We start from the raw sequence: 25,734 nt of genomic DNA on the forward strand, positions 1-25,734 counted from the left end.
TGAGTAAAGTCAACAAAATTTTGGAAGTTGGAAAGGGGTAACTGACTCAATAGAGCTAAGAATCTAAAACCAAAAGTGTTCACAGGAGCATGGCAGAGAACTCCAATAAAAAGAAAAGAATTCCAGTCCGGACGCTCTAGAATTGGAGATACTAGTTACCTCTGGAGGGATGCGGGGGTGGGAGGCGGGGGAATAACAGGATTAGTTGAAAATCTGTATAACAAGCACTTAAATACCCCCCCACCCCCAAACCTTACACAAAGAAGTAACTGCCTCTTTCCATCCAGGCAGAAGACAAGAGATTTATTGTCCAAATATGTTGACATAAAGAAGATCTAAATGGGCAGGTACCAGGCACAGCTGGAGACTGGGTAGAGCATAAAACAGAATATTAAGGTTTAAGTGAAAAAGTCTGTAATCCTAAAGGTGTGATTGCCTGTCCCTTCCCAGAATGTAGGGCAGCCTTCTGATTCTCAAGGAAGGGTTTAGAGGAGAATGCTTAAGTGAACGTGACCAGCCTATGAGAAACAACCTCCAGATAATCATATTTGGGATAACCCTTTGAAAATCCTATCTCGATACCTTGTTACCCTACAATAAAGTCCACCACTAGGCAAGTTCCCATACACACAAACATTCTGGAGAGCTCTTTAATGGCTCGCCCTTAAATATAAACAGACAGCTAAGGATTACCAACAGTTTAAGAAAAGCATGTAATATGAAAGAGAAAAAGTAAAAATTATTATTTTAAAAGAGGAACTTGAAAAAAACAGGCAATGCAGGAAACAAAAGAAAACAAAAACTTTATCTCAACAAATGTAAGATAACAGCAATTGTAAGAAGCACCTGCATTTTACGTGCTCTTAGAAAGAAAAATTCTGACAGCCCACCAATTATAAAATGAATTCCAACATTAGATAAGTTAAAATGTGAAAGAAGTGTATTCCAGAACTGATGAAAGAGTAAGCTCAGAAAAAAAAGATATTGCATCCAGGAAACAAGGTCAGGGTGTTATTTTATTTAAAAAAAAAAAAAAAAAAAGGCACTCAGAGAACAAGAGAGAGCCCTTGGAAATTAAAACTATGATAGCAGAAATTAAAAGTTCAATACGTTGGAAGATAAAGTTGAGGCAATCTTTCAGAAAGTAAAAAGAAAAAGCAGAGTTGGAAAATAGGAGAGAAAATTAAAGAATTGACTGAGGAGATATCCAACTTTAAAATTTCCAGAAAGAGTAAACAAAGTACCTAGCACAAAGATTTTAAAAGACCCACACCAAGACACATCATTGTGAAATTTCAGAACACCAGTGGGCCAATTGTATGCCTACTCGATCTCCAATTCATTCTCCTCCTTTCATCTGCTTTGCTCTGCTCTGTATCATAGGAGGATGATTCTTAAAGGTTGCATTTTCCCATCAGCTGACTTTTGGTTGGTTCGGCCAATAAGAAGCACTGATGGAAGAGCCAGAAAAAAGGGGGAAAGCCAGGATATTTCTCTCTCTTTCTCTTTGCCTTAGGTAGCATCTCTGGCAGAGGCCATGTTTAATCCATGCCTCTAGCTCCCATGAGCAGCCCTAATTCTTGGGTCCTAGTAAAACTATCTCTTTCCTAGTCCTTCTAGCTCTAGAGGTGATAATGGCTTTCTGCTGTTACTAATCTCAGGCTTGCCTTACTCTTCTATTTGGCATTTCAGTCAAATATAACTTAAAGTTAGTTTCTCCTATTAAATTTCTTCTGTTGAATTACCTGGTGTAGACTCTATTTTCCTGACTAGACTCTGACTGATACAATCAACAATAAAGAGAAAATACTAAAGGCTTCTAGAGATAGATAAAAGGAAAGTAGCATGAAAAAGATAAATAATCGGAATTATAACACCAAAAGTTGCAAAACAGTACAGCAATAACATCAAAATTTTGAGGAAAAATAATCTTTAAACTAAAATTTTATACCCAACTAAATAATCAATTAAATATAAAAATATGCAAAGTCTCAAAAGATTTTCCACTCATATCCTCTTTGTCTTTCAAAACTAAGGTGAAATTTCAACAAAGAAGGAGATTTGATATCCAAGAAAAAGAGGATCCGGTACAAGAGAGAACTAAAGATTCATATTGAAGGAAGGAATTACTCTTAACTGGGGCAGGAAAACTAAGGGCTAAAAACAAAAACAAGAAAAACTAACACTGTTATCCAAAATTTTTGACCAAGGGAATGAGAATGAAATGGAATTATATGGAAGTAAATTTAAAAACCAAGTAAATTATTAACTCCAGAGAAAACAAAAAGCTACACAGGAAAGAAAATATAATCATAGAATGCTAAATGGTTCTATTATAAATATAAATTATATGGCCATAATAATCCTAAAAACTCTGAATATGGGGAGGGGCTTTTCTTCAAATTTTATGTTGTTAACACACCTTTAAAAACTATGTTATAAAATATTGGGAGGATGCAAGGAAAAGGAAGTATTGGTAGAGTAGGTAAAGGAGCTAAATATTTTTCCATTTTAGGAAATGAAAAGATAGTACCAAAAAAAAAAATTTTTCCAGATTACTATTTTTTATGGTGACATTAGTTAATGAAATCCAGTAAGTTTCAGCTGTACATTTTAGCAGTAACATACATAGATATACATTTACCTTGTGTGTTCGCCTCCCATAGTTAAATTTCTTTATATCAAAAACAGCAACATAAATAAATTATTTTAGAAATAGAGAGAAATAGCAAAAGAAGCCAATGAAAGCATTAGGGATTATTGCCTCTAAGGAATGCGAGTCAGAAGTGGAGAAGTGCAGAACAGAAGATGCATGTTTGTCTTCACTCTTACAGTACTATGAATTTAGTTTTAATTTGGTGTGGGTCTTTTTTCATTCATTGTATTCAGTCTGGAAAGTCATGTATTATTTTGATTTAAGCAACAACAATACCAGGGAAAGAAGGTGAGCTTCAACCAATAACAGGGTCAACTGTTGAAGGGCCAGCCAGTGAATGGGTCTCAGAAGTGCCAAACACAATAGGCAGAATGGGGCAAGGCCAAGAGTGGGATTTACGGAACCGAAAAGTCAGAGAGGCTGCCAGAGAGAAAAAAAGTGTCTCCAACATTGGCTCAGTCTAAACCAAGAAATAGCAGGGACAAATTAAAGTCTACCTCTTAAAGACATAACGTGAAAACACTGGGCATCAGAAGAACTGGACTGACTCCCTCGTCCAGGATAAAGAAATGAGTAAATGAATTAGTATCTCTTTCATCTCCAAAATAAAACTAATGGTCTTAGAATGTAAGATTAGGAAACATTAGAGCATTTAGGTGTTTCTTCATTTTCATCCAGGGGAGTGATTTTGGGGGCAGCTCAGCATGCACAATGTTGTACCCCACCCATGCCAATAAAGAGGGTTTCAGGCAATCAGATGAATGGCATGTTGACCAGCCATGGTCTGGTGCAATGATTCTCACCTTTTTGTGACCCTGACCCCATTAAGAATCAGACGAGGAGTGTTGGCCCCTCTCTCCAAAAATATACGCATGTGCACTTATAGACAAGATTTTATACATAATTATAAAGAATTAATGCACCCTAAGTCAAAACACCCTCATCCACTTAAAGAAGTCATGGAAATTTGGATGAATTTGGAAGTAGTTTCCTACTAAAGAAGTAAACTCCACCATGTTTCATTTCATCTCTCCGGGAACACGGATATTTTCAAATACGCACATATTTGGTCTGCTGTAACACAAACTGTCCGGACCTTTGTGAGCACCACCACTGTGTCAGGGGGCTTTACACAGAGGTACATGACGTTTTATGTCTGTGCTAGCACAGGAATGGGGCCCTTGTGGGCTCCCGGAGCTCCTGGCCATGAATGTTTTTATATCAGCTTAAGGATTTTTAGGTGATGAGGATCCCATCTCAGATGGGACCACAGCATGGTCCAGGATCAAGCTCACAGGCATGCTCCCTGGGGCACTTGGTAAACAACATCTGATGATGTAGGAAATGATGGTTCACTCTTCAGAAGAAAAGAGAGAAGACAGATCACTGCAGATGAAGAGGAGACAGTGTCCTCGCCAGACTTTGTCAAGTGTGTGAAAGAGTAAAGAGAAACTGATATCTTAGAAGTGTATATTTGGGCAGGCAGGGTGCAGGGAGAGGAAGGAAGTACTTCAGCCTGTGTTGCCTGCCAGGCTCACTTGTAGGACCTGAGACACTTAATCTTCGGGTCATGGGTTTACCCCCACGTTGGGCACGTTGTTAGTAAAAGGGTCAGACTGAAGTAGTGGAAAAAGAAAGTCACTGAACCAGGAATCAGGGGATGCAGCTAATCTTGGCTTGGCCGCCACACAGCGCATTCTAAAACCAAACACCAGTGCTCTAGAATTGGAACCACTTGCATAGCACAGGCCAGACGCCTCCTTTAAGTTACCCTAGAGTCAAAGCCACTACACATGTGGGCCACCCAATAAGAACCACCTGAGCAGCCCAGGCAGGCACTTGGCAAACACCGTGGGAGCCGCGCCGGGCACCCCACTGATACTTGAGGGCCTTTTCAATGGGCTTTACTTCTGACTTTAGATTTCTGATGACCCCTTTGAGGGTATTCAGAAGCCCCATGGGAAAAACCCATTACTACCCCCCAACACCACCTCCCACAGTGTAAGTGAAACTGAACTCCTGGCTTCGTGTACCTGATAAGGTCTTCATCACCACCCAGCATTGCTGTACTGGTTACAGTGTACTGGTTACATTTGGAAAGTCCGCCTCATCTCCCTGGGCCTCAGTTTCCACCATTGTACAAGGAGTGGATTAGAGTCTGTGTCTCTAGTTTAATAATAACTAAAACAATAAGCACAGTAACAATAGCTTACTTTTATTGGCTGCTTCCTATGTGCCAAGCATACAAGAAAGGAACCCAAGAATGAGCAGAAATAGACATGGTTCCTGCTCTCACAGAGTTTACAGTCTGATAGAAGAGGCCCAAGTTAATTAGGAAATCGCACACGCGTGTGTGTGATTACAACAATAGATTTGAGAGGTGTGCCATGACAGGAACAGAGTGCCACGAGATGGTTCGGGGCGTCAGGAGACACCAGCTTGAGAAGATGGTATCTATGTTAAGATCTGAAGGGTGAGTAGCAGTTCTAGGTACATGCAAGAAAATCATGTCCATTGGTCTGGGGTATAAGAAACAAAAATAAGAGAAATAATAGCTACCATCCATGAAGAATTTGCTAAATGCCTGGCATTGTGTTATATGTTATCTACACATAATTCCTGAGTTCTTTCAATAGACTTGTCAGTTAAAAAATTATTATCCCAATTTATAGTCAGTAAACTACTGCACAGAATTTCAGAAATGTGCCCAAGATAAGAATAGTAAGAGGCAGAGTCAAGTCCATGAAACTCTTAGCCTGCATAGTTAACCACTAGACCATACTATCTCCAGTGGTGGCCACTGGGGCCTATTAAAACATGATGTATCAGAATAGAATAGGTGCCCACCTGGTTCACCAAATCGTATGATAATATTTCAAAAAATTATCATACTACCTATAAAAATAGTCGAGACAGTATCACAAGACACATGTACTAATAACTAGATCATTGCAGTACATGCAACACCCACTGCCTCAGTAATAGCCCATCCCTAAGCAATCTTATTTTCTATCACACACACATGCACCCACCTGTTGGGAGCCAAAACTAAGAACAAAGAATCTTGTGACTAGGCGAGGCCTTATCTGCATCCTGCATCTTGTTAGCCCCCTAGCAGTCAGCCCAGCCCAGAGTTACAGTTCCCTCCTTCACTCCCACTCCCTCTAACCCTTACCACTCCTCACCCCACCAGCTAAGAACCAATGAGCCTGTGACAGATACTCTCCCGCCCAGCTAGCCCTGCCCCCCTTTGTTAGCCCTGTATAAATACTCTTGCTGCTGAATAAAATTTTGAGGCTTGATCAGAATACTGTCTTGCCTCCATTCTTTTCTCCCGCCCATGTTTTCTTCAAGGTACGGTCCTCCTCGGGTTCTACGCAATAACTAGGTCCTGCAGGTCGGGACACCCACCCAACCACCCACCAGAGATGAATGAAACAGGAGTAAAGATTTGGCCCAGAGCTGTTCATCTACAGGCTGCTATCGCCTTTGAGATGACCCAGCCTGGAAAGCTCCACCTAGGCAAGCATGTATGGGTTCAGCCACAATTATATTCTCTAGAATACAGCCTGGGAAACAGAGAAGCTCAAAGTCTTGAGGTATAGAGAGAATAGAGTTATGCCAGGAGTGCAGAGATTATTAAAATTAGAAAAATCTAGTAATGAAGGTGGTCAAAAGGTACAAACTTACAGTTATAAGATGAATAAGTTCTAGAGAGTTAACGTACAGCATGGTGACTATAGTTAACAATACTGTGTTGTACATTTTAAAGGCACTAAGAGAATATATCTTAAAAGTTTCATCACAAGAAAAAAATTTTGTAACTATGGAACGTGATGGATGTTAACTGAACTAATTGTGGTAATCACTTCTCAGTATATACCTATATCAAATCATTATATTGTACACCTTAAACTTATACAATGTTGTATGTCAATTATATCTCAGTATAACTAGGGAAAAAAAGAAAAATCTAGTAATTCAACAAACTACATTATAACAGATAAAGGAAAAAAAAGCCATCTGATTATCTCAAGAGATATAGAAATAGTATTTGATAAAATTCAAACACCTCAACTTACACAGATGATCAAATTACATAGAACATACACACACACACGTACAAATAAAATTGAAGAAACCTGAGTGAAATCAGTGCATTGTATCAGTGTCAATATCTGCATTGCGATCTTATAATTTCCAAAATGTTACCATTGGGGGAACCTGGGCATGCAAACAAGCCATCTCTCTGTATTGCACCTTAAAACTGCATGTAAATCTGCAATTATCTAGATTAAAAAAAGTCAATTTTAAAAAGGGAGGGCCAGAGGTGTCGATGGAGGAAGGGAGAGAGGGTGGGACAGGGAGGGAGAAGAGAGAGTAGAGAGGAAAGAGAGGGGAGAAAGGGAGAAAAGATCAATTTTGTGGAAACAATTGCATTAATCCATCAAAATTTGGTAAGTTAAAAATATAGAATAATTTTATTTCAAAAATCATAGTCACTGCATCCTTTCAATGTTTCAGTAAAGCCTTATAAAAATTTTAAAGTTTCAAATTTTTGCATTTTGAGATCACAGCCTTTCCATGGAAGCCACCATCGTGCTAATATGATAAATGTGATACTAACATAATACGACTTAGTGTCAGGGATATAATACAATCTATAATGCCTATGATAAAAACCTGTACCAAAGCCTTCCTTTAGCCTACATTATATAAACCTTGATGTCTGTGGTACTATTTTTGTTTCAGTTATCCTAATAAAAGGTGTAATTTTGCCAAAACAAAACTTCAAGGAACAAAAGAGAATTTCCATAATCTCATAAAGACTCTCCCAAATGCCCCACAGCAAACATTATGCTTACATGGTGAGATGAACAGATATGAAATCTGTTATGTGTTCTTCATATAAAAATTAAAAACGAGGATGCCCATTATCATTGCTTCTATTCAATACTATATTGAGATCCTAGTCAATGCCATCAAAGTTTTAGTTTAATTAATTATACTTAATTTAATTTAATATGCTTAATTAAGCATGCTTTTAATTAAGCATACTTTAAGAGAAGAATTGAAAAGAAACTAATTCGTCACTATTCACAGGTCACGCGACTGTTGAGAAAATGCATGGTGAATTTTAGAACTAATCAGAGAGTCCATCAGAGTTTCTGGATTTGAATTCAATATCAGGGGCTGAAGAGCCCATGCTGTCACAAACTTAAGTTCTAAATAAGCCGATGAGACATCCATCGGTACAAATAAGAAAAGTAGAAAGACCTAGAAAAGAGCCGAGCCCTAGAATGAAGACCACCAAGTCTTGCTAGCCTTTTTAAGTGTCTCTTGCTGCATTTGACCAAATGTGCAAGTCCCAGCCACACTAGCTCCTGCTTCTTAGGCTCCCATATCTCCCTCTTCTACAGTACTCACCACATAAACTGACAAACTAACCTCATGAAACATCTGCAACTGGCACTCAGCAGAGCCCAACTAAAACACACATAAATACAAAAGACAGACACATCTTCACAACTGCAGTAAGTCATTATAACGAGCTCTAATTTCTACTGAAAATTATCATTTCTTTTATTTATAAAGTCAGTTTTAAATGGGGCCACCAACAGAGAGAGTGGTATTGTCATCTACACCTACAAATAATCTATAAAGCATTAGGTTTGGAATGTATCATGGATCTTCATAGTTGTTATACCTTCCCAATGAGATTTTTCTTAGACTACCCTTAAAATAAGATTTAATATTCTGAACACAGAAAAACTGATAACCAAAAAGAATGACCCACCAGCGTGCTGGAATGTCAGCTCTTGCCCAATGAGTATCATTATGTTGGACAACCTACACTGAAATACTTGAACTTCTACAACCTCAGGAAGGATGCCAACCAAAAATGACAGCACTGTAGAGTTTTTAAACCATAAAATTAATATGAGCCTAGTATAGTAAAATAATACAGTGACATATGTTTTCAATATTGTGTGACACCTTCGGCAGCACTGCTAAAGGAAGCTCAATGCCTTTTGTGTTCTTCCGAATCCCAAGGCAAAGGATTTGGATGATGACTACACTATCACAGGTTTCCTTAAACTCAGGCTGTATTGCAGAAGCCCTACTTCTTTCACAATTCAGAACACACTGTCCAAAATAGTAGCCCCTAGTCACATGCACCCAGCACTTGAACTGAAGATATGCTGTAAGGGTAAAATCATGTTGGATCTCAAAGACTTTATACAATAAAAAGAACACATAATCTCATTCTTAACATCTACATTGATTAAATGTTGACATGATATTTTTATATGGGAATTAAATAAAAATATCTTATTAAAATGAATTTCACCTCTTTATTTTAATGTTTTTAAATGTGGCAACTAGAAAATTTTTAATTACATCTTTGGCTCACTTGTGACTCACATCATATGTTACTGGATGGTGCTGATTTAGAAAGTCAAAAGGTATTTTAAATGATGTGTGTATAATATATATAATATTTAAGACATTAATAAATATGTTTACAAGACCCTTTCTAGGTCGTTTGGTGGCAAATTTCTATAAAGACAAGCATACTATTATAACAGTAGTATAAAAGAGTTATCACTTATTGGATTCCAACTTTTTGACAGGGATAATGCTAAATGCTTCAGAGAGATTATCTGTAATCCTCCCAACAGGGAGGGATAATTTAGATCAAGGAGACTAAGAAATTGGCCGGGATCGCACAGCTAGGAAGTGCTGGATCCAGCCTCTGAATGTAGGTCCGTCTGAGGCCAATGCCTGCACCCTGCAGTACTTGAAGTGAAGAAAGGGGGAGAGGTCCTGTTTGGAAGTGACCGTTTCTTGTGAAGCTGGTCATTTTCCGCCTTGGGCAGGGACTATCCACATCACATATCTGTCATTAAGGTGCTCCTGTTCTGCTCCGGACACCATGCAGTGAATGATTTTGAAAACCAGCACACCTACCCAACAGGCCTGAGGGGCCCGCCGCTCATCCTGCTCTGTCACGCGGAGCTTTGTGGGGCCGCACAGCAAAAGGTGCCAGAGGCAGCAAAACAATGGCACCAAGCAAGGTGTGGTCGGCTGTCTTCAGTGCCACCAATTAGATGAGTCCTTCTGTTTAATCCTTGGCCTGGCCTAACCTTCTGACGCTCATCCACTTTTGGAAAATGAATCCGTAATGACAGCACTAATTGCGTGGGAAGCTCTGGAATACCTGAGCAGGAAACGGCTTGCAACCAAAGGGGCAAGACACCGCCACGAGAGAGAAGCAGACTTGCCATAAAGCTAAGACAAACTGCCAGAAGAAAGAGCCCTCTAAAACCCAAAATATCTTCTGCCACCAAGCTTTGGAAAAATTAGGTATGCAAAACTTTGGCATTCGTTCATCCATCTTCTCCCCCAACATGCTCCTAGCTGAATAAGTGATGGAAGTCTACAGACATCTGCTCAGCATTACCACAAGTACCCGCATAAAGCAATTTTCCTTCCTGCCGCAGTTGGAAAAGCCTAAGTGATGGGTGGGGGGTGCTGGGGGCGGGGAGGGAAGGAAACTGGCCAGAAAAAGAAAGAAAAAAAAAAACACAGAAAGCTCAGTGACATTCAGACATGAACCTAGGAATTTCTGAATGGTTCAGAATGGGACACTTTGTCACCTCTGATTTAATTAGAAGACTTTCCAGAATGCCGAAGGTCTAGGCTCGTAATCAAGCACTTACGTAATCCTCCTCGTTGAGCCCCTGTTTCTCAACAGAACTTTTCACCTCCATGGAAAACTTCTCAAACTCGGGTTTCACTGTCCTCAGTAGAGTGATTGTTTGGAGGGATGAGTACGCCTGCTTAGCTTCAAAGTCATGTTTGTCTCCTCTCTTCCACGAGCCATCTCCTACGGGAGAAATAAAAATATTTACAATTCCAAGCCAGTCACCATAAAGGGGCCATTCTCCGTTTTCAACTGTGATGTGTCTCTACACATTACTCTTGGCAGCCAGGGCAAGAGGCATTGTCACAGTTCTGCACTTAGGTATAATGTGATGATGTTACCATCTTCAAAGAGAAGAAAGCCCTTTAGACATGTGGTCCTTTGAAATGTGAGGAAAAAAAACAAGGCACTGTGGAGTTAATTGTGTTATAATAAGCATGTAACTATAATTTTCAGCCCCCAAGAACTGCAGCACTGCAGGAGTAAGAAGTAAGTTTTATTTCTTCTCATTCACACTTAGTTTTTAATACCTACGATCAACTGTAGAGCTCAACCAAGTTGTTGCTGGGGTACAGGAAAACCTGACGTTATGCACATGTGGAGTGCCAGGAATGGCCATGTGTGACAACAGATATGCACAAGCATGATAAAGTTGGCACTGTTATAACAACAAAAAAAATGTTTGAGATTATTTGTATTCCTTGAAAGATTTCTTCAGAGTGAAAAGTAGCTTGGGTGAATGTGAGGATCTGTATCCCTCTAGCATTGGCAGGCAACGTCATAAAAATTATTTATTGGACAATGTTCATTGGTGCATCAATAGAAATAAAATGAAAATTGCTAATGTTTATTAATTAAAGCTATATTTATTGAGCACTTTATATGTAGAAACTCACTTAATCCTCCCAAGACCCCAAGAGGTGGGTACAATTATTCTCTCTATTTTACAGATGAGGAGGCTGAGGCATTGAGAAGCTGGGCACTCCGCTGCTTCACCAAAGCAAAGGCAAAGCACATGGATAAGAATCATTACTCTTCTCTTTATTCCATTTTTGAGAAAACAAATGGCCTGCAGGGCCCCCGAAAGAAAATGTGGGCCTCTGACTTTTGACAATAAGCTGTTATTTCTGTGAGTTATCATTGTGATCCCTGGAGATCTCCGGAAATGCAACAAGGGACTCAACTCCAACACTAAAGTCACTGGTTTGCAACGAGCACCCAGTCCCTGGCTGGTGCGGGGCGCCCAGCAGCTGAGCTGTGAAGATGGTTCTGGAGCATGCAGCCAGGGCACTCGCCCTACTCTTAAAGAAAAAAATCAGTAAGGAGCTAGTGGCCCTGGAATTTCTCCTACAGCTTAAGTCAGACAAACATGGATTAACTAAACTATGTTCAAAGATCTGTGATAGCCACCACAGTGGACATCAAAAGTGTCGGGAACAGTCCCCACCACCTTCAAGAGAGAGATTTAAAGACGAACATGTAAACAGCTAAGGTGATTACAGGGTACCAGTTAGCTTCTACGGGTGAGAGAAGCTTGGGGTACAAAGAAACAATGCAGAGTGTAAAGGAAGAGGGGACCAGCTCCGATGAGGGAAGGTTTCATGTGTGGACCAGGCTGATGCGTGAGTAGGATTTTAATAGGAGGAGAGGAGGATGGAACGGTACGCTTGGCAGAGCGTACGGCATTGGCAAAGGTGCAAATGTGTATGACATCCAGTAGGCAGCTGGGAACCTCGGTCTGGAGCATGAGAAAAGCCAGAGACAAAGAATTTGTTTGTGGAGGCTTCTGTATAATCATAATCCTAATAATGGCAACTGTTCATTAATTGTTTACTGTGTGCCAGGGAGCTGTTAAAAGATAAATAAGACAAAGAATTCATTAAGGGCTAGATCTGTTCTCAGAGAGCACAAGATTAAATTTCAAACCACCAAACAAAACTTGACAAAGTCCTCCTCCTCCCATATGAAACCTCCCAAACACCAATGAAGCCACAGCGTGAGCGGCAGCTATGCCTGTGCTCGGAGAGCAAGAGAGCTTCGCATCACCGCCATCGGCCAGGGTAGACCCATCTGGGTGAGCAGGACCCAGACGGTGTGGCCTTTGTGAAGGGGCCGAGTCCATTTGCCAGGAAGACTCGATAGTCTAAGAATGTCCAGAACATCTTCATCCCAAGGAGGATCCCATTTCTTACAGGGATGCAATCAATATTTATCGATTTATTTTTAACTGCCTTGAGCTCTCAAGACTTAGTAGGGTTGATATTTCTTAGGCAAACCGGGTCAGTGTTTCTCAGCTCTGAGAAAGAGTTCTCCTCAGGGGCATAGGACAGGAAATACTTAATCCTGTCGGGTGCTATGCTGTATAATTAGAGCACACACACAGAACTGGAAACAGTAACTGTCTGTGTCACTGACATGGGAAAATTGTGTTTTCGTTTTTGTTTTTGTTTTTGTTTTTGTTTGAAAGAAGTAAAATCCAGACAATAAATTTGTCTAAAAGATAATAACTTTTGAGTTTTGTTTTCTAGAAAAAAGAATAGAAGCAATCGTGCTGAATAAAGTTAAGCCGAAATAAATGGTTTTCTGGTCATCAACATAACGGATACTATGATTTCCTGCTTTCGTGGGTGTTTTCCTTGTACTGTGTCAGCGACGTCTCCCATACGGGGCTGCTGAGCACTAGGAAAGCAAAGGTCGGCTTGGCATGACACCCCATCGGTGGGGACAAATTTAATTCAGTAGACAACTGGGTGCCTCTAAAGATTTACGAGTGGAACAGAAGAACGACATGACCGAAATCAGGCCTTGGGAAATAGCAGTGGATCAGACTGGGGAGACGCTGAAGGTTCACAGCCACAGTAATCCAGGCAAGAGGTTACAAGAGGTTAAATGTGGGAAGCCACACCCCCCAAGATTAAACATGGTCCTCTGTGTTTAAAATCCTGAGCAAGTTTTCTTTTCTTTTCTTCCCTTTTCTTCTCTTTTCTTTCTTTGTGTGTCCGTGTGTGTGTGTGTGCGTGTGTGTGCATGTGTGTGCATGCGTGTGTGTGTGTGTGTACACGCGTGTGTGTCCGTGTGTGTGTGTGTGCGCGTGTGTGTGCGCGTGTGTGTGTGTCTGAATCTAGGAAATTTTCAATAGTAAATGTTTACTGCTTTTATAATCATAAAAAGAGATAGAGCCCTTAGGCTGAAAGCAGAGGAATCTCAAGACTCCCGAAGAGTTAGGGAGTGAGGGACAACAGAGAGGGAGGCACGTCACCAATGATGCAAAGAGGAAAGGAAAATGGGTTGTCATTAGAGGAAAGAGCAGAGCCGGATGGAGGAGGAGGGGTTAGGTTGATTTCACTTAGGGTCATGGTCAAGCCAAGGTGACTGACTACGGAATACCCAAATGGCAACAGGGGGCTGGGCTTAGAAATAATGGTCTAAAGCCAGAAAGAGAAGTGAAGGCTCGAGAGAGTGCTGGATGTCATTTCCATGTGGCTTATAATTAGGGACTGATTGCACTGGATAAGAGAGTGCAGAGGAGAAGAGAGAAGGATTGAGCACAGACGCTTTGGGGACACTGTTTTCAGTGGACAGAAGGAGAAGAGGAGACAGAGAAGTTAACAGGAAACCGGAAGACAACTTCTAGAATGCTCTAGAGCTGTGCTGTCTAATTACAGTAGTCGCTAGCCACATATGTGATTATTTAGATTTAATTAAAATTACGTAAAACTAAAAATTCAGTTTCCCGGTTATACTTGCCCCATTGCAACCCAGAACAGAATGCAACCAGCACCGCAGGAAGTTCCACCGGACAGCACGGCTTTGGAGGCCTGGTCTGTCGTAAAGCTAATGGCTTTGGTGATGAGGAGGTCACCAGTGACCTTAAGGATAGCACTTTCAGAGGAGTGGTGGCTACTAATGTCGTATTCTTACAATGGTCCTGAACAAGGGGCTTAAGAGGAGAAATAAGTCTGCTAGGGACAACTAGGGAAGAGAAGGCAATTCTTAACAGTTGTCTTAGTAATAAGAGAAAGCAAAGTCACTTTGCTTCGCTTTGTTTTGTTTTAAACATCATAGACTCCCAAGCTTGCATTTAGAGTGAGAAGGGTATAGAATATTTGTGAAAGAGGAAATACCCTGCTCAGCACCAAGCCCTGTGCTCAGCAATCCTGTGGCCGGGAGCTGGTGCTGGCAAGGGATGGTACCCACATTGGGATGACTGTGTCATCCTGGAGCTCTCAGTACTTACCAAGGACTCAGCACATAGTAGGCCTTCAATAACTGTGGGCTGAATGACTACCTGAGACATCACAGAATATACCCAAAAAAATCAATGCCTGAAGCTCACCTAGTCTGCTTGCATAGCACTAAGTATGACTCTTAACCTCTGGTAGCCATATAAGTGAAAGAAAAGCATCAGCCTTCTTGCCTCATCCAACCTTCTCAAAATGTCTAGGTGCTTGCCATGAGCTAGGCTAGTCCAGTTACTTCCACCAGGAATAACAGCACCACTTACTGGGCAATACCATTGCAAAAGGCTTTGCCTGTAGCATTTCATTCTTTAATCCTATGAAAACTCTACAAGGTAGATTTAAGTATAATCCCCATCTCACAGATGAGGAAACTGAGGCTCAAGGAGATTATTATGCCCGGAGTCACTTAGCTAACAAACAACAGAAGCAGGATGCAAATGCAAGCCAGCCTCCAAGCGCTGGTGCCACGCCGGCTCCAAATACATTTCGTCAGAGTTTGAGATGCTCCAGGATTTAAAACTGCAAATGTGGTGGGATGACAAAAATGTTAAAAGCAAAAGTAACAGTGGAAGAAAAATCAGAAGAGAAAGTATCTAAACAGTGGTTTAACAACTGTTACCGTTGAATGATTATGACAGAATTGTGTCAGAATGATTATGCAAAATTCTCATTTTCCCAAACTGACTTTTATGTACATATATCACTTTTATGGCAAACTATAATAAATCCAATCCTTCCCCAGTAGTTCTTCTGTTTTTCCCAGTTTTTCCTGTTTTTTAGCAAGTCAAGTCATTTATGTGCATCACCTATCTCTGCTATACTTCCATCCTCACCTTAATTAGTGTCCTCTGAGTTCTCAGGAAGGCAGAAAACTCTGCAATAATCTCAGTAGTCCCAGAGAGGATCGCCCGAATAACTTTCTACCTAACTTACATCCAAAGAAAATAATACCAATAAATGAGAATGCCAATAAGTGCCATTAAAAACTCTAGGGCAATACATATCATCTCCTCGCTAGAGTTTGTAAAACCTACCCTTTTGATCTTATTTTCCATCAATCGAATTCCGTCATAATATATTCCTGTAACAATATTATTTGGGCAGAACTGAGAATATATTTGAGTGCTCACGAAGACCAAACAATCAATAAATAGCGACACTTATTTTTTTTTAAATCCAATATCAAGTAAAAATTAAAATAGAGCCTTTTTCTAGAATGGGTAGAATTTGGTGTGAGGAAGCACAGAATGAGGAGGTTGTTGAAGAACTTTTCATGAACATATTCTGATTCATAAGAGTTTGTTTACCGCTTCTTCTCTGAGCAGAAAAGGTACATCAGGATCTGTGGGAGACATGGACAGTGTACCCCCAACATCCATTCTCCTCTCTTCTTGAGTAACAGATTCCTAAGTTGATTTGGAGTAGCAGTGAGTCAAACACACATTTTCTGGTTTACCTACAACTAGGAGTAAGCAGAAGTTAATGAGTGGGGCTTCCAGACAGGGTCGGGTCAGCGAAGAGGGTCTTTTTGACTCTCATCTTCCTCCTTTGTCTTGCCGAGAATTAAGACTCAATACCAGGAGCCCTAGCCACTACCTTGTGATCTTGAAAATGGATGCCGTTCACTAAGACTGAGGGAGCAGAAAAGCAGAAGCTTGGATCCCTTATGACACTTGGAGCCACCATCCCTGCCTAGGACCTGCCTGGTACTTCTTACAGGTGAGAGAATAAACCTCTACATTCATTTTAATCACTAGTGTTGGGAGTCTTGGTTATTTGCATGCAGATGTCATTCCTAACACACCCAAGCCCTTAGGATATAATAGATAAAATCTGGTTAATCTGGTAACAATATATGGACTAAATCAATCTATAAAACTACACACAGCAAAAATGTACAAATTTAACTTATTTTTAAAGTACTATGTATAATGGTCAAAGTAAAACTAATAATAAATATAACTAATATTTGTTAACTACTCAAAAAGTTTGCTATGTATCTCAGATACATCATCTCATTTATTACTCAGCCCGATGCCATGAGGTAAGTACCATTATTATCATTAGAGGAAACTAAGGCTTGCAAGGGATGGGAGGATTATGTCAGTTTGCCAAGAGCTAGTGCATGGCTCAGTCTCTCAAGCAGACTAACACCTGAGTTCACAAACTGAGCAAACAGGCTGTAAAAGGGAAAAGAAAAGGGGATCTAATCAGACACACCAAGGCTACTTTGTAGGTTGTATAAAAACACATTGTATAACTACATAATTAAATTTTCAAGAAGCAGAAAAACTAAACTCAGAAAAATAAGTTTTAAAAAGTTGTCCCAAAATCACCAATGTCATATATAGTGACATATGTATATGTATATATGTGGACATATGACTTCTTATGCCCTGATATTATGCAATGAAGACATGTCACTTTTGTAGTATTCTTGCCAAAAATGTATAAACTCAATCTTATCATGTAAAAACACCAGATAAATGCAAATTGAGAGATATTCTACAAAATAACAGATTCATTGTGTCAGGTCATAAAAGACAAGGAAAGATTGGGGAACTATGACAGATTGGAGGAGATTAAGAAGACACGACAGCTAAATAGACTCAATCCTGGAATCAAAAGAAAAAATAACATACACATTGAAAGGAAACGTGGTAAATTTCAAATAAGGCCTGTACTTTAGTTAGTACTATTGTACTGATTTTGATCATTGAACTATTGTCATTTAAATTGTTAACATAGAGGAATCTAGGTAAAAGGTATATGTAAACTCTATATAATTTTTGCAAATTTTCTGTACGTCTAAAATTACCTCTAAAAAGAAGTTAGGTCCAGATACAGAGCTGGATTGTTTCCATCTTTCAAGAAATATTCTTATAAGCTGTTCTAAAGCATAAAAACAATTGAAAGTGCCCCAATTAATTTTATAAGGCTAATATAAATCTGATGTTAAAATTCCAACTAAAGACAAGAAAACTACTGTCCAGTCTCACTCATGAATGTGGATTCATAAATCTTAAAAAATATATTAAAACTTAAAATCAGAAATGCATCTTTAAAAAAATCATCGTGAGAAATATACTTAATTCCAAGAAATTTATTAAAAATAATATTAAGAAATTTATTAAAATTATAGGTCAAATGTATTTGACAAAATTCATCACTAATTTTTGACTTAAAACCACACTAATAAATTAGGAATAAAAGGATACTTTAACATCTACTTCAAGATTAAAAGTCAGAAATTAAAGTATCACCAGCATTATAGAATATTATTCTGGAGGCTCTTGCAATAAGAAAAAGAAGTAATAGTTCAATTATCAAAATGGAGAAACAACTGTAGTTATTATTTGAAAATGATATAAAAACTATTGGTACAGAGGAATTAATATGTGGAATTCTTAAAAAATAAACAAAACTCATTGCTTTTCTGTATACTAACTATAGTTTCAAAATGCAATAGGAAAAGATCGTGATTATAATAACAACCAGAAAACATAAAATATAGAATAATGAAATGAAGAAATTCTTCCCTATCTATTTCTATGTTTCTCAAATTGTCTACAATACTCACGTATTTTAATAACCAGGGAAAAGTAATATAAGCTTTATTTGTGGATGAAAGGAATTTCAGTGCCTAATATTTGTATTGCACTTGCCTACTTATAATGTGCATTCACACGCATTGCCTCTAAATTCTACGGTTGCAGTTGCCAACTTGCAAAATTCAGAACAAATGTTTTTCATTTTTAACCGGTCTCTACCACTATCTCAATGAACTCAATATTGCAGCCAAGAAGCGAAGCCGCCACTCTGCTTGTGAAAAGAGAGGGGAAAGATGATCATGGCAGCAAGAAGAAAACACTGAGTGTTTACCCTATGAGCCTCGAAACTCCAATTGTATCCACTACAAGGAAGCATCAACTTTTCCTTACGCCCATGAGAAGTGTGTTTTACTATCTGTTTATAAGTAAGCCAGGATATCAGAGCAGGAAACTGAGATGGATGTTGTAAGGTTTAGATCCTGTTTAACTATATCTCAACAGCAAGAGCTGGGAAATGGAGCTCAGTGTAAACATGCCATTGTGACATGCACACTTGCAAGCTCCCTAAACTGACAATATGCAGTATCTGAGAAAACGTACCACAGCCGATCGTGTCTACTTCAGAGAGAGTCCTAGCCACATTTGGGGAAAATATTTTGTCCTTAGACACACTCCATCATAGGAACCCTGGGGACTTCCCCAGATCCATTTTAAGAAATTAAAAGCTTTCAATCATACACGTTGATGGTGGCTTCTGAACTTCTATATGGAAGAAGCTTAAGGGTCAGTAACCTGAAATGAAGCGAGGCTGGGAGCAGTGACTTTCAAAATATTTTACCTCAGTTTACAGTAATGGTTATTTTATTTATTTCACATTGAGACCATTACAACTATATGTAACATGCATAAATATATATACACAAACATACAATAATATTACTAGAAGTTTTATGAAATAATACATATGCTACGTGTGACACATTTTGACGTGTTCTATTTTATTACATTGATATGTTCTAGTCTATTCCATTCTAGGAAAAATCCTGCCCAAATCGCACTAAAATTACTCTAACAGTCCATCCTGCAGTTGGAAAAGCCCTAGGGAGGGGTCTTTGGGGCCTGGATTTATAATCATTTGGAGGCAGGTCCCTTGGCATCACAGGTAGGTGGTGTCATTTTGCTCTAATTGAGTTCTCAGAGAAGAAAAGCTTGAGAACTTAGGAGAAGTCATGGGAGTGTTAAGAATCACAAACTTCTGAAATCCTATTTATGGAAATCAAATCCGTTGACGTAACTCACACTACTGGCCCTTTCTCACAACCCCGTTTCTGACACCCTAGCCGCGCGAGGGGAAACGGGACGCAGAGTTACCGTAGGAAGAACTGTTGAAGAGCTCGATGTTGAAGAAGGCGTAGTCCCCGCTGGTCATCCCGTGCCTGTGCGCTGCCAGCATGATGCCCCGGATGGTGTCGCTGCTCGCACACATGATCACCACTGGGGAGGGAGGAATAAACAACACACGTGAACCGCCCCTCCTCAGAGCACAGGGAGGGCACTGAAGCCAGTGGGGTCGTCTGACAAAGAACAGGGCACTTACATAGTCCTAAAGTATCTCATCACAAATCACGTGTGAATTACAAAGGGAAAGCATAGTAACCGTACAGTGGAGAAACCTAGCGGACGCCGCCATAACCAAGGGATGGAAACCAATGTCACTAACCACGGGAACAGACTCCAGAGCCTCCTGATGTAACACACCCACGACCCGAAAGGTCAAAATGGGCAACCTGAATCTAATCAGGAGGAAGCAGCCACATGCCCAGCTTGGGAGACAGTCTGTAGGAGAGTCAGCCTATGCTCTTTTAAATTCCATGAAAAACAAAGACTGACTGAAGAAATGTTCTAGACTAACAGACACTTAGAGGAACAGAAGACTAAATGCAATGGGTGATCCTGGGTGGGATCTTGGACCTTAAAAAATAGTAAAAGCTTTGTTATAAGGGCATTGTTGAGACAACTGGAGAATTCGAATAAAGTCTGTAAATTAAATAATAGTATTGCATTTTGCATTAAAGTTCTTGCTTTTCATTATTCTATGGTGGATGTATAAGTGAACGGCCATAAGAATGGTTCTTAAGAAACACACACATAAGTATTTAGAGGTAAAGGAACATGATGGCTGTACTTACCCTCCAATCGTTCATAAAAAGAGAATAATATTTGTGTGTGACACGTCTGCGTGTATGTCTGGAGGTGGGAAGAGATGAGAAGGAGAGGAAGAAGGGAGAGATTTGGAATGATAAAGCATATGTGGCAGAATGTCAACAGCTGATAAAAATCTAAGCAAAGTCTATAACAGGGGTTTTTTTTATACTTTCTTACATCTTTTCCAAAGGTGTGAAATTATTTCAAAATAAAGTTTAAAAAATATTACAAATGAATCACCATATTTACCCAATATAAGACAGTGAGGAGTGCCAACTACTTTTTACACTTAATAACCTGATAAATAAATTTTCCCGAAAAAGCAAACTGAATAGTTTTAGGGAGAACCTTCATTTGGCAAATCAGAGGATGCAGTGAGTGGTACAGGCTTTCTGCTCTCTGAATTTTGAAAGTTTTCTCAAACCGTCTCAACATACCTAGGAAGCAAGATTCCAGATCCCTCCCCAAGTTCTCTGTTTATACCTCTGCCGTTGGATTGGAGAGGTTTAAACAGCTCCAGAATATTGTTGCCAGCCTCATAATAGCTACAGGTTAGAGCGAAGTGGGGACCTGGCCATTACCCAGTTAATCTGATCATTGTTGCTGACCCTCGGTCCCCATGACAGGACCACTGTGTTTTGCTGCATGCACAGAGGAGAGACCTGAGAGGCCTGGATGCTCTCACGGCATTATCACCGTGCATGCCAGCACTCAGAGATGTGTGTGCTCTTTGTAAAAGCATGGGTGCTGAAAGACGTAAAACAAACTGCGGGCTGTGCCAGAGCTGCCTTGGCAACCTGCACGGAGGGTCAGGCGCCTGTTGATGTTTCGTTTACTGCAACATTCATTCAGAGTGTTAGGTCATGAGTCTGACATTTCATACTGCAAACGGGTTCCGTGTACAGGCTAAAAGCTTCGGAGAATGAGTTTCTTAAACAATACAAAACTCCTAAAGAGCTATAACTCTTTAGAAGTAGCTGTTGTTTGTGCCTGGAAATATAAATTTGGGATATGTAGTCAAATTCCAAGATGCCTCAGTAAGGAAGCTTTCTAAGAAACTCATTACTCATTATGACTTAGACCCTTGTTTTAGCTCCGATTCAATTTTGGACCCTTAAATGAAAAAAGAGCCAAAGTATTCCACAAATCAGCCAAGAAGGGGCTAAGTCTGGACAAGTTTGAAGAGTGTGGATTCCAAGAGTGGGCATTTCCAGGAGGATCCAGTAGGCTCGGACAGACTATCTGCCGGGTGGCCCTGATCATTTTTTGATCAATTGATTATAGTCCAGAATCATAGTCCCCAGATGCAGCATCTGATTCTGTCAGCACATAAAGAGTGGAGTTATTGCTTGAGGACAGAGTCACAATAACCTAATTCGGATATTTTTAGTAATCCGAAATGCAGATTATTTAAATTCAATGAGGACCAAAATGGTCATGGACATGTCAACATATACCTAGACATGCTAACTGAATCAGAATCAGAGATGTCAGCCAGAGGATTCAGGCATCCAAGGTCATCTGGGCCTGATAACTCTAAGTGTCCATGTAGGAGATGTATACCTGGCCCCAGACTGAAAAGGCTGAGTCTTCAGGCCAGAGTACAAGCTTCCCTAAGTCCCAGCTGGGCTCTGCCCAACACTGGCCTCTCTGTCACTTCTTCTTCTATTTTTATAGTCCTGGCCCATCTCCTTCTCTCTATCCCCATTGCCATCAAGACCAGTCCCTTCTGACGGACACATTCTTTCTTTAAATGTCAGTACCTACTTGGACTGAGCAAGAGCGACCCAAGTGGCACTGTGTCTAACTGAGCAGACTTTGATTATTTTAGACCTCATCCATTGTGTGTTGACCATGTGCTTTAACTCTCAAAATGATCCCCTAACTTCCAAGTTCATGGACAGTGTATTGTTTCTCTTGCATAAAACAAACCCATAAAACACATCATAGTCCAGTTTAAGTTAGAGCAAGTACTTAAAGATGATGGCAAAACAGTCATTGTACCAAATCCCTTTAATTTGCAGGATATTCTCTAATCTCTTAGGATTGTTTCATTCAAGCCTAATTCAACAGCAAGTATTTTTAGCAACTTGCCTTTATACAGTCCATCAGAAGATTAAAATAGTTTTCATTAAAATAACTTTCTCTTCCTACTCATGTTTCATCAGTTTACATAACTTATTAAATTACATACTTAAAATAATAAGCACAACTGGCATAAACAGATTTGGGGACAGCTCTTGGTAAGTACATGGACAAGTGTGAGCAGTGTACAGGCATACTCAGGAGAAGTGTGTTAGATGCCAACACTCACCAATAATCAATAAGGTTTATAGAGAAAAAGAGATTATCAGCTAATCTTGAAAACTGCTTATGTGGAGATCAATTAAGATAGTTTCTGTTGTATTTAAGTATACTTGAATACATAAATATTAATTTTTTGGTCAAATACAATTCTGAAAGGGGAGTGAGTGTGATTCTAAGTTTTTGGATAGACTTTTCATCATTCTGCTTAATTTTCTCCAACTTGCCAAAGACCTTACAATCTCCTATGTCATCCTCCACTACCTGATTTCCACAGTGTCTTCTGTAAGACGCTTCTCACTACTGCAGCACATTCTTGCAATCACTCTAAGAATGCAGAGAGAAGGGCAAAGGGGTGGCTATGGAAGTCGATTTAGAGAACCAAAAACATTTCAGGCAGCATACCTGAGTAGGGGGGTATGCATACCTTTCCCCAGTCTCGAGTTTCCATTTGGAGAAAACTTATAAGATGACAGTCCTCACCTCTCAATGTGCCTTCATTTATGCCTCCTTTCTCCACTCCCCGGAGGAAAAGGAGTGAATTGTCTGATTGGTGAGTCTGAAAGAAAAAACTGGGCACACGCTCTGCCCTTTCTTCCTTTCTTTGTCTGCTTGCAGAGAGCCTACGTTATGGGTGAGTTTTGTCATATGGTAAGGGGCCTGTCTCAGAGGAGACGGTGCCGCTGAACAGCACTATCTGTGATTAGATGGATGACTCTGCCTAATTCTGAGGGAAAGTAATAACAAGCAGCCCTTTTGGCAGCAGATCTAAATCCGTGTTCCCCAATAGGTTTTACCAATAATAATAATAATATTTTCATATTCTCCATCTGACTCCTGCATCCATCTTCCATTTAACTAAACTTGAAAAGGAAAAAGGATGATTACTGCACGGACGCAGAGCAAGAGGTGCCATGTGCTGCAAACTGAAAATATGACAGAAGTAAAAAACCAAAACTCCACAGTCACTTTGGGAATAGTCAAATATCTAGGCAAGAGGAATTTTTTTTTTAAGACAAGTGGTAAATAGGAGAAAAGAAATAAGAAAAGTAGAGTATCAATCCAGGAGATCTAACATTCGAATGAAACAAATTCGAGAAATAAAAAAAATAAAAAAATAAAAAAAACAGAGAAAATGAAAGGGATAGAATTATCAAAGCAATAACTTAAGAAATTTTCCCAGAAGTAAAAGACATGAGTTTCTGGTTTGAAGTGGCCTACCTTTCTATACATTCAAATGCATAAGGCAAAATACTGGCATGAAAGTACATCATAATGGAATATTAAAACATTAGGAGCCCAAAATATACTCTAAAAATTTCCGAAAAAAAAACAAAAATACAACAAATAATTGGTAAAGAAGCTGAATCGATGCAAGCTTCCTTATACAACATTAGAATTTAAAAGACAAAACTTCAAATTTTGAGGGAAAATGATTTCCAACCTAGAATTCTATAATCTCTTCATGTTAATAATGGTAACATGAGGAGATTTTCAGTCATGAAAGGTCTCAAACTTTAGCTCTCATCCATCCTTTCTCAGAAAGCTCCTAGAGGATGTGTTCCACCAACACAAGAGTATAAAACGAAGAAAGAACACACAGGGATCTAGCCAGAGGGAGAGGTGATGGGAGTTGCTGGAGAACATTGAAGAAAAAATCTAGAGTGACAGCCTATTTAGAAAATAACTAAACTAGAGCAACTCAGGAGACTTAAAATAGAGACTCGGTAGACGATTTAGTTGTAAGTCTATAGGAAACTAAGCAAACAAACAAAAATAGACCTTTTTTAACCCCAAGGAAAACAAATAGGGCAAGAAAGGAAATGCACTGTAGTAGCCTATATGGCCCAGCTACAAATAGCATTTAGAAAGTAATAATAATGTAGACACTCAAAACTACTGAGCTAACCAAAAATTTTAATTCAGTCATATTGGAAAGGTAGCTGGAAGGAAGGCTTGCTTGAGTGTGTGTTTAACAGGTAGTAGAAGAGAACTAAATCATCATCTTCCACTGGCATGGCAAGAGGTAAAACCTAAAACTGAAAAAAATCAAAAGTAACATGTTATTTAGTGGTATGAAGTCAAATACAGAAACAGCTACAAAAGTTGAAAATAGTGGCCTCTGGGAAGTGAGAAATAGAGAGTAGGAGACAGGAAACTCTTGTTCCTAATAAGACTTGTGTAATTTTCTGACTTTTTAAACTATAGTTGTATAACTAACTTTCATAAAAATAAAATCTATTTTTTAAACAAGGGATTTCTCTCTGGCCGTTTCTCTATTACATAGCGATGGGTTTCATTTGCAAAATAAAGATTGCACCTTTACTTTTGTTGTTCACAAAGCTCCATCCCCTTCAGAGGCTTTCTGAATGTCCACAGAGCAACCCATCACCCTTCTCCTTCCTTCTCCTTCTCCTGCTGTGTGTTACTTGTTTTACACTTAACATGGGTTCTTTGCTTTAAAATTCTCCTGATCAACCGCTTGGTCATTTCCCCCAGCCTAATTCCAAAAATAAGTGACTCTGGTACTGATTATATACTGTTATCTCTACAGTTGCCATGAAGGCCCAGATTAATGACATATTAACAACTAATAGGATAAAACTACAGTTCTTCATACAAAAATGTTTGTGTGCACAATACTGCTAGTTCTGTATCTTATAAAATACATAGACAAAACAACTCCTGACTTTTAGTGCTTGAAAATGTCAAACTTGCCTTTTTAAAAATAAACATCATTGAGTATATGGAATATTGAAGGCAGTAGTTGACTGGATAATTTAATCAGTTTTAAATAAAGATCTTTTTAAAAATAATATATGCTCAGGTATGTGTATTTCAGAGATGTATTTTGGCTAAAACATGAGAGGTAAATTTTTGAATTACTGACTTCAAAGGTAATTCTCTAAAATGAAAGAACAATTCGTATCCCTTAGCTGTTCTTTTAACAGTATAGCACATAGCCAAATGAAATTTTAGTCATATTATTATTTGGGATGGCAGCATTGCTAGTTTTTACCCTTTAAGAGATTCAAACACTTGTGATCTGATTTTAAAGATTAACCTAAA

The 25,734-nt window shown here is 39.3% G+C and overlaps 1 protein-coding gene across 3 annotated transcripts in view; it reads right to left on the reverse strand.

The window, feature by feature from the left end:
* Nucleotides 1–25,734, reverse strand: part of NPR3 (natriuretic peptide receptor 3) — a 65,909-nt gene that overhangs the window by 36,425 nt on the left and 3,750 nt on the right. For 2 of the 3 annotated variants that reach the window (XM_006907107.3, XM_006907106.3), the window contains exons 2-3: nt 19,528–19,650; nt 10,381–10,547 (exon numbers count right to left, since the gene is read on the reverse strand). In XM_006907107.3, the coding sequence (XP_006907169.1) occupies nt 10,381–10,547; nt 19,528–19,650 (290 nt within the window). The remainder of the gene's footprint in view (nt 1–10,380; nt 10,548–19,527; nt 19,651–25,734) is intronic. The other variant, XM_025043532.1, reaches the window with a different exon arrangement.

This window comes from Pteropus alecto, unplaced genomic scaffold (assembly GCF_000325575.1).
Source record: "Pteropus alecto unplaced genomic scaffold, ASM32557v1 scaffold152, whole genome shotgun sequence".
NCBI lineage: Eukaryota > Metazoa > Chordata > Mammalia > Chiroptera > Pteropodidae > Pteropus > Pteropus alecto.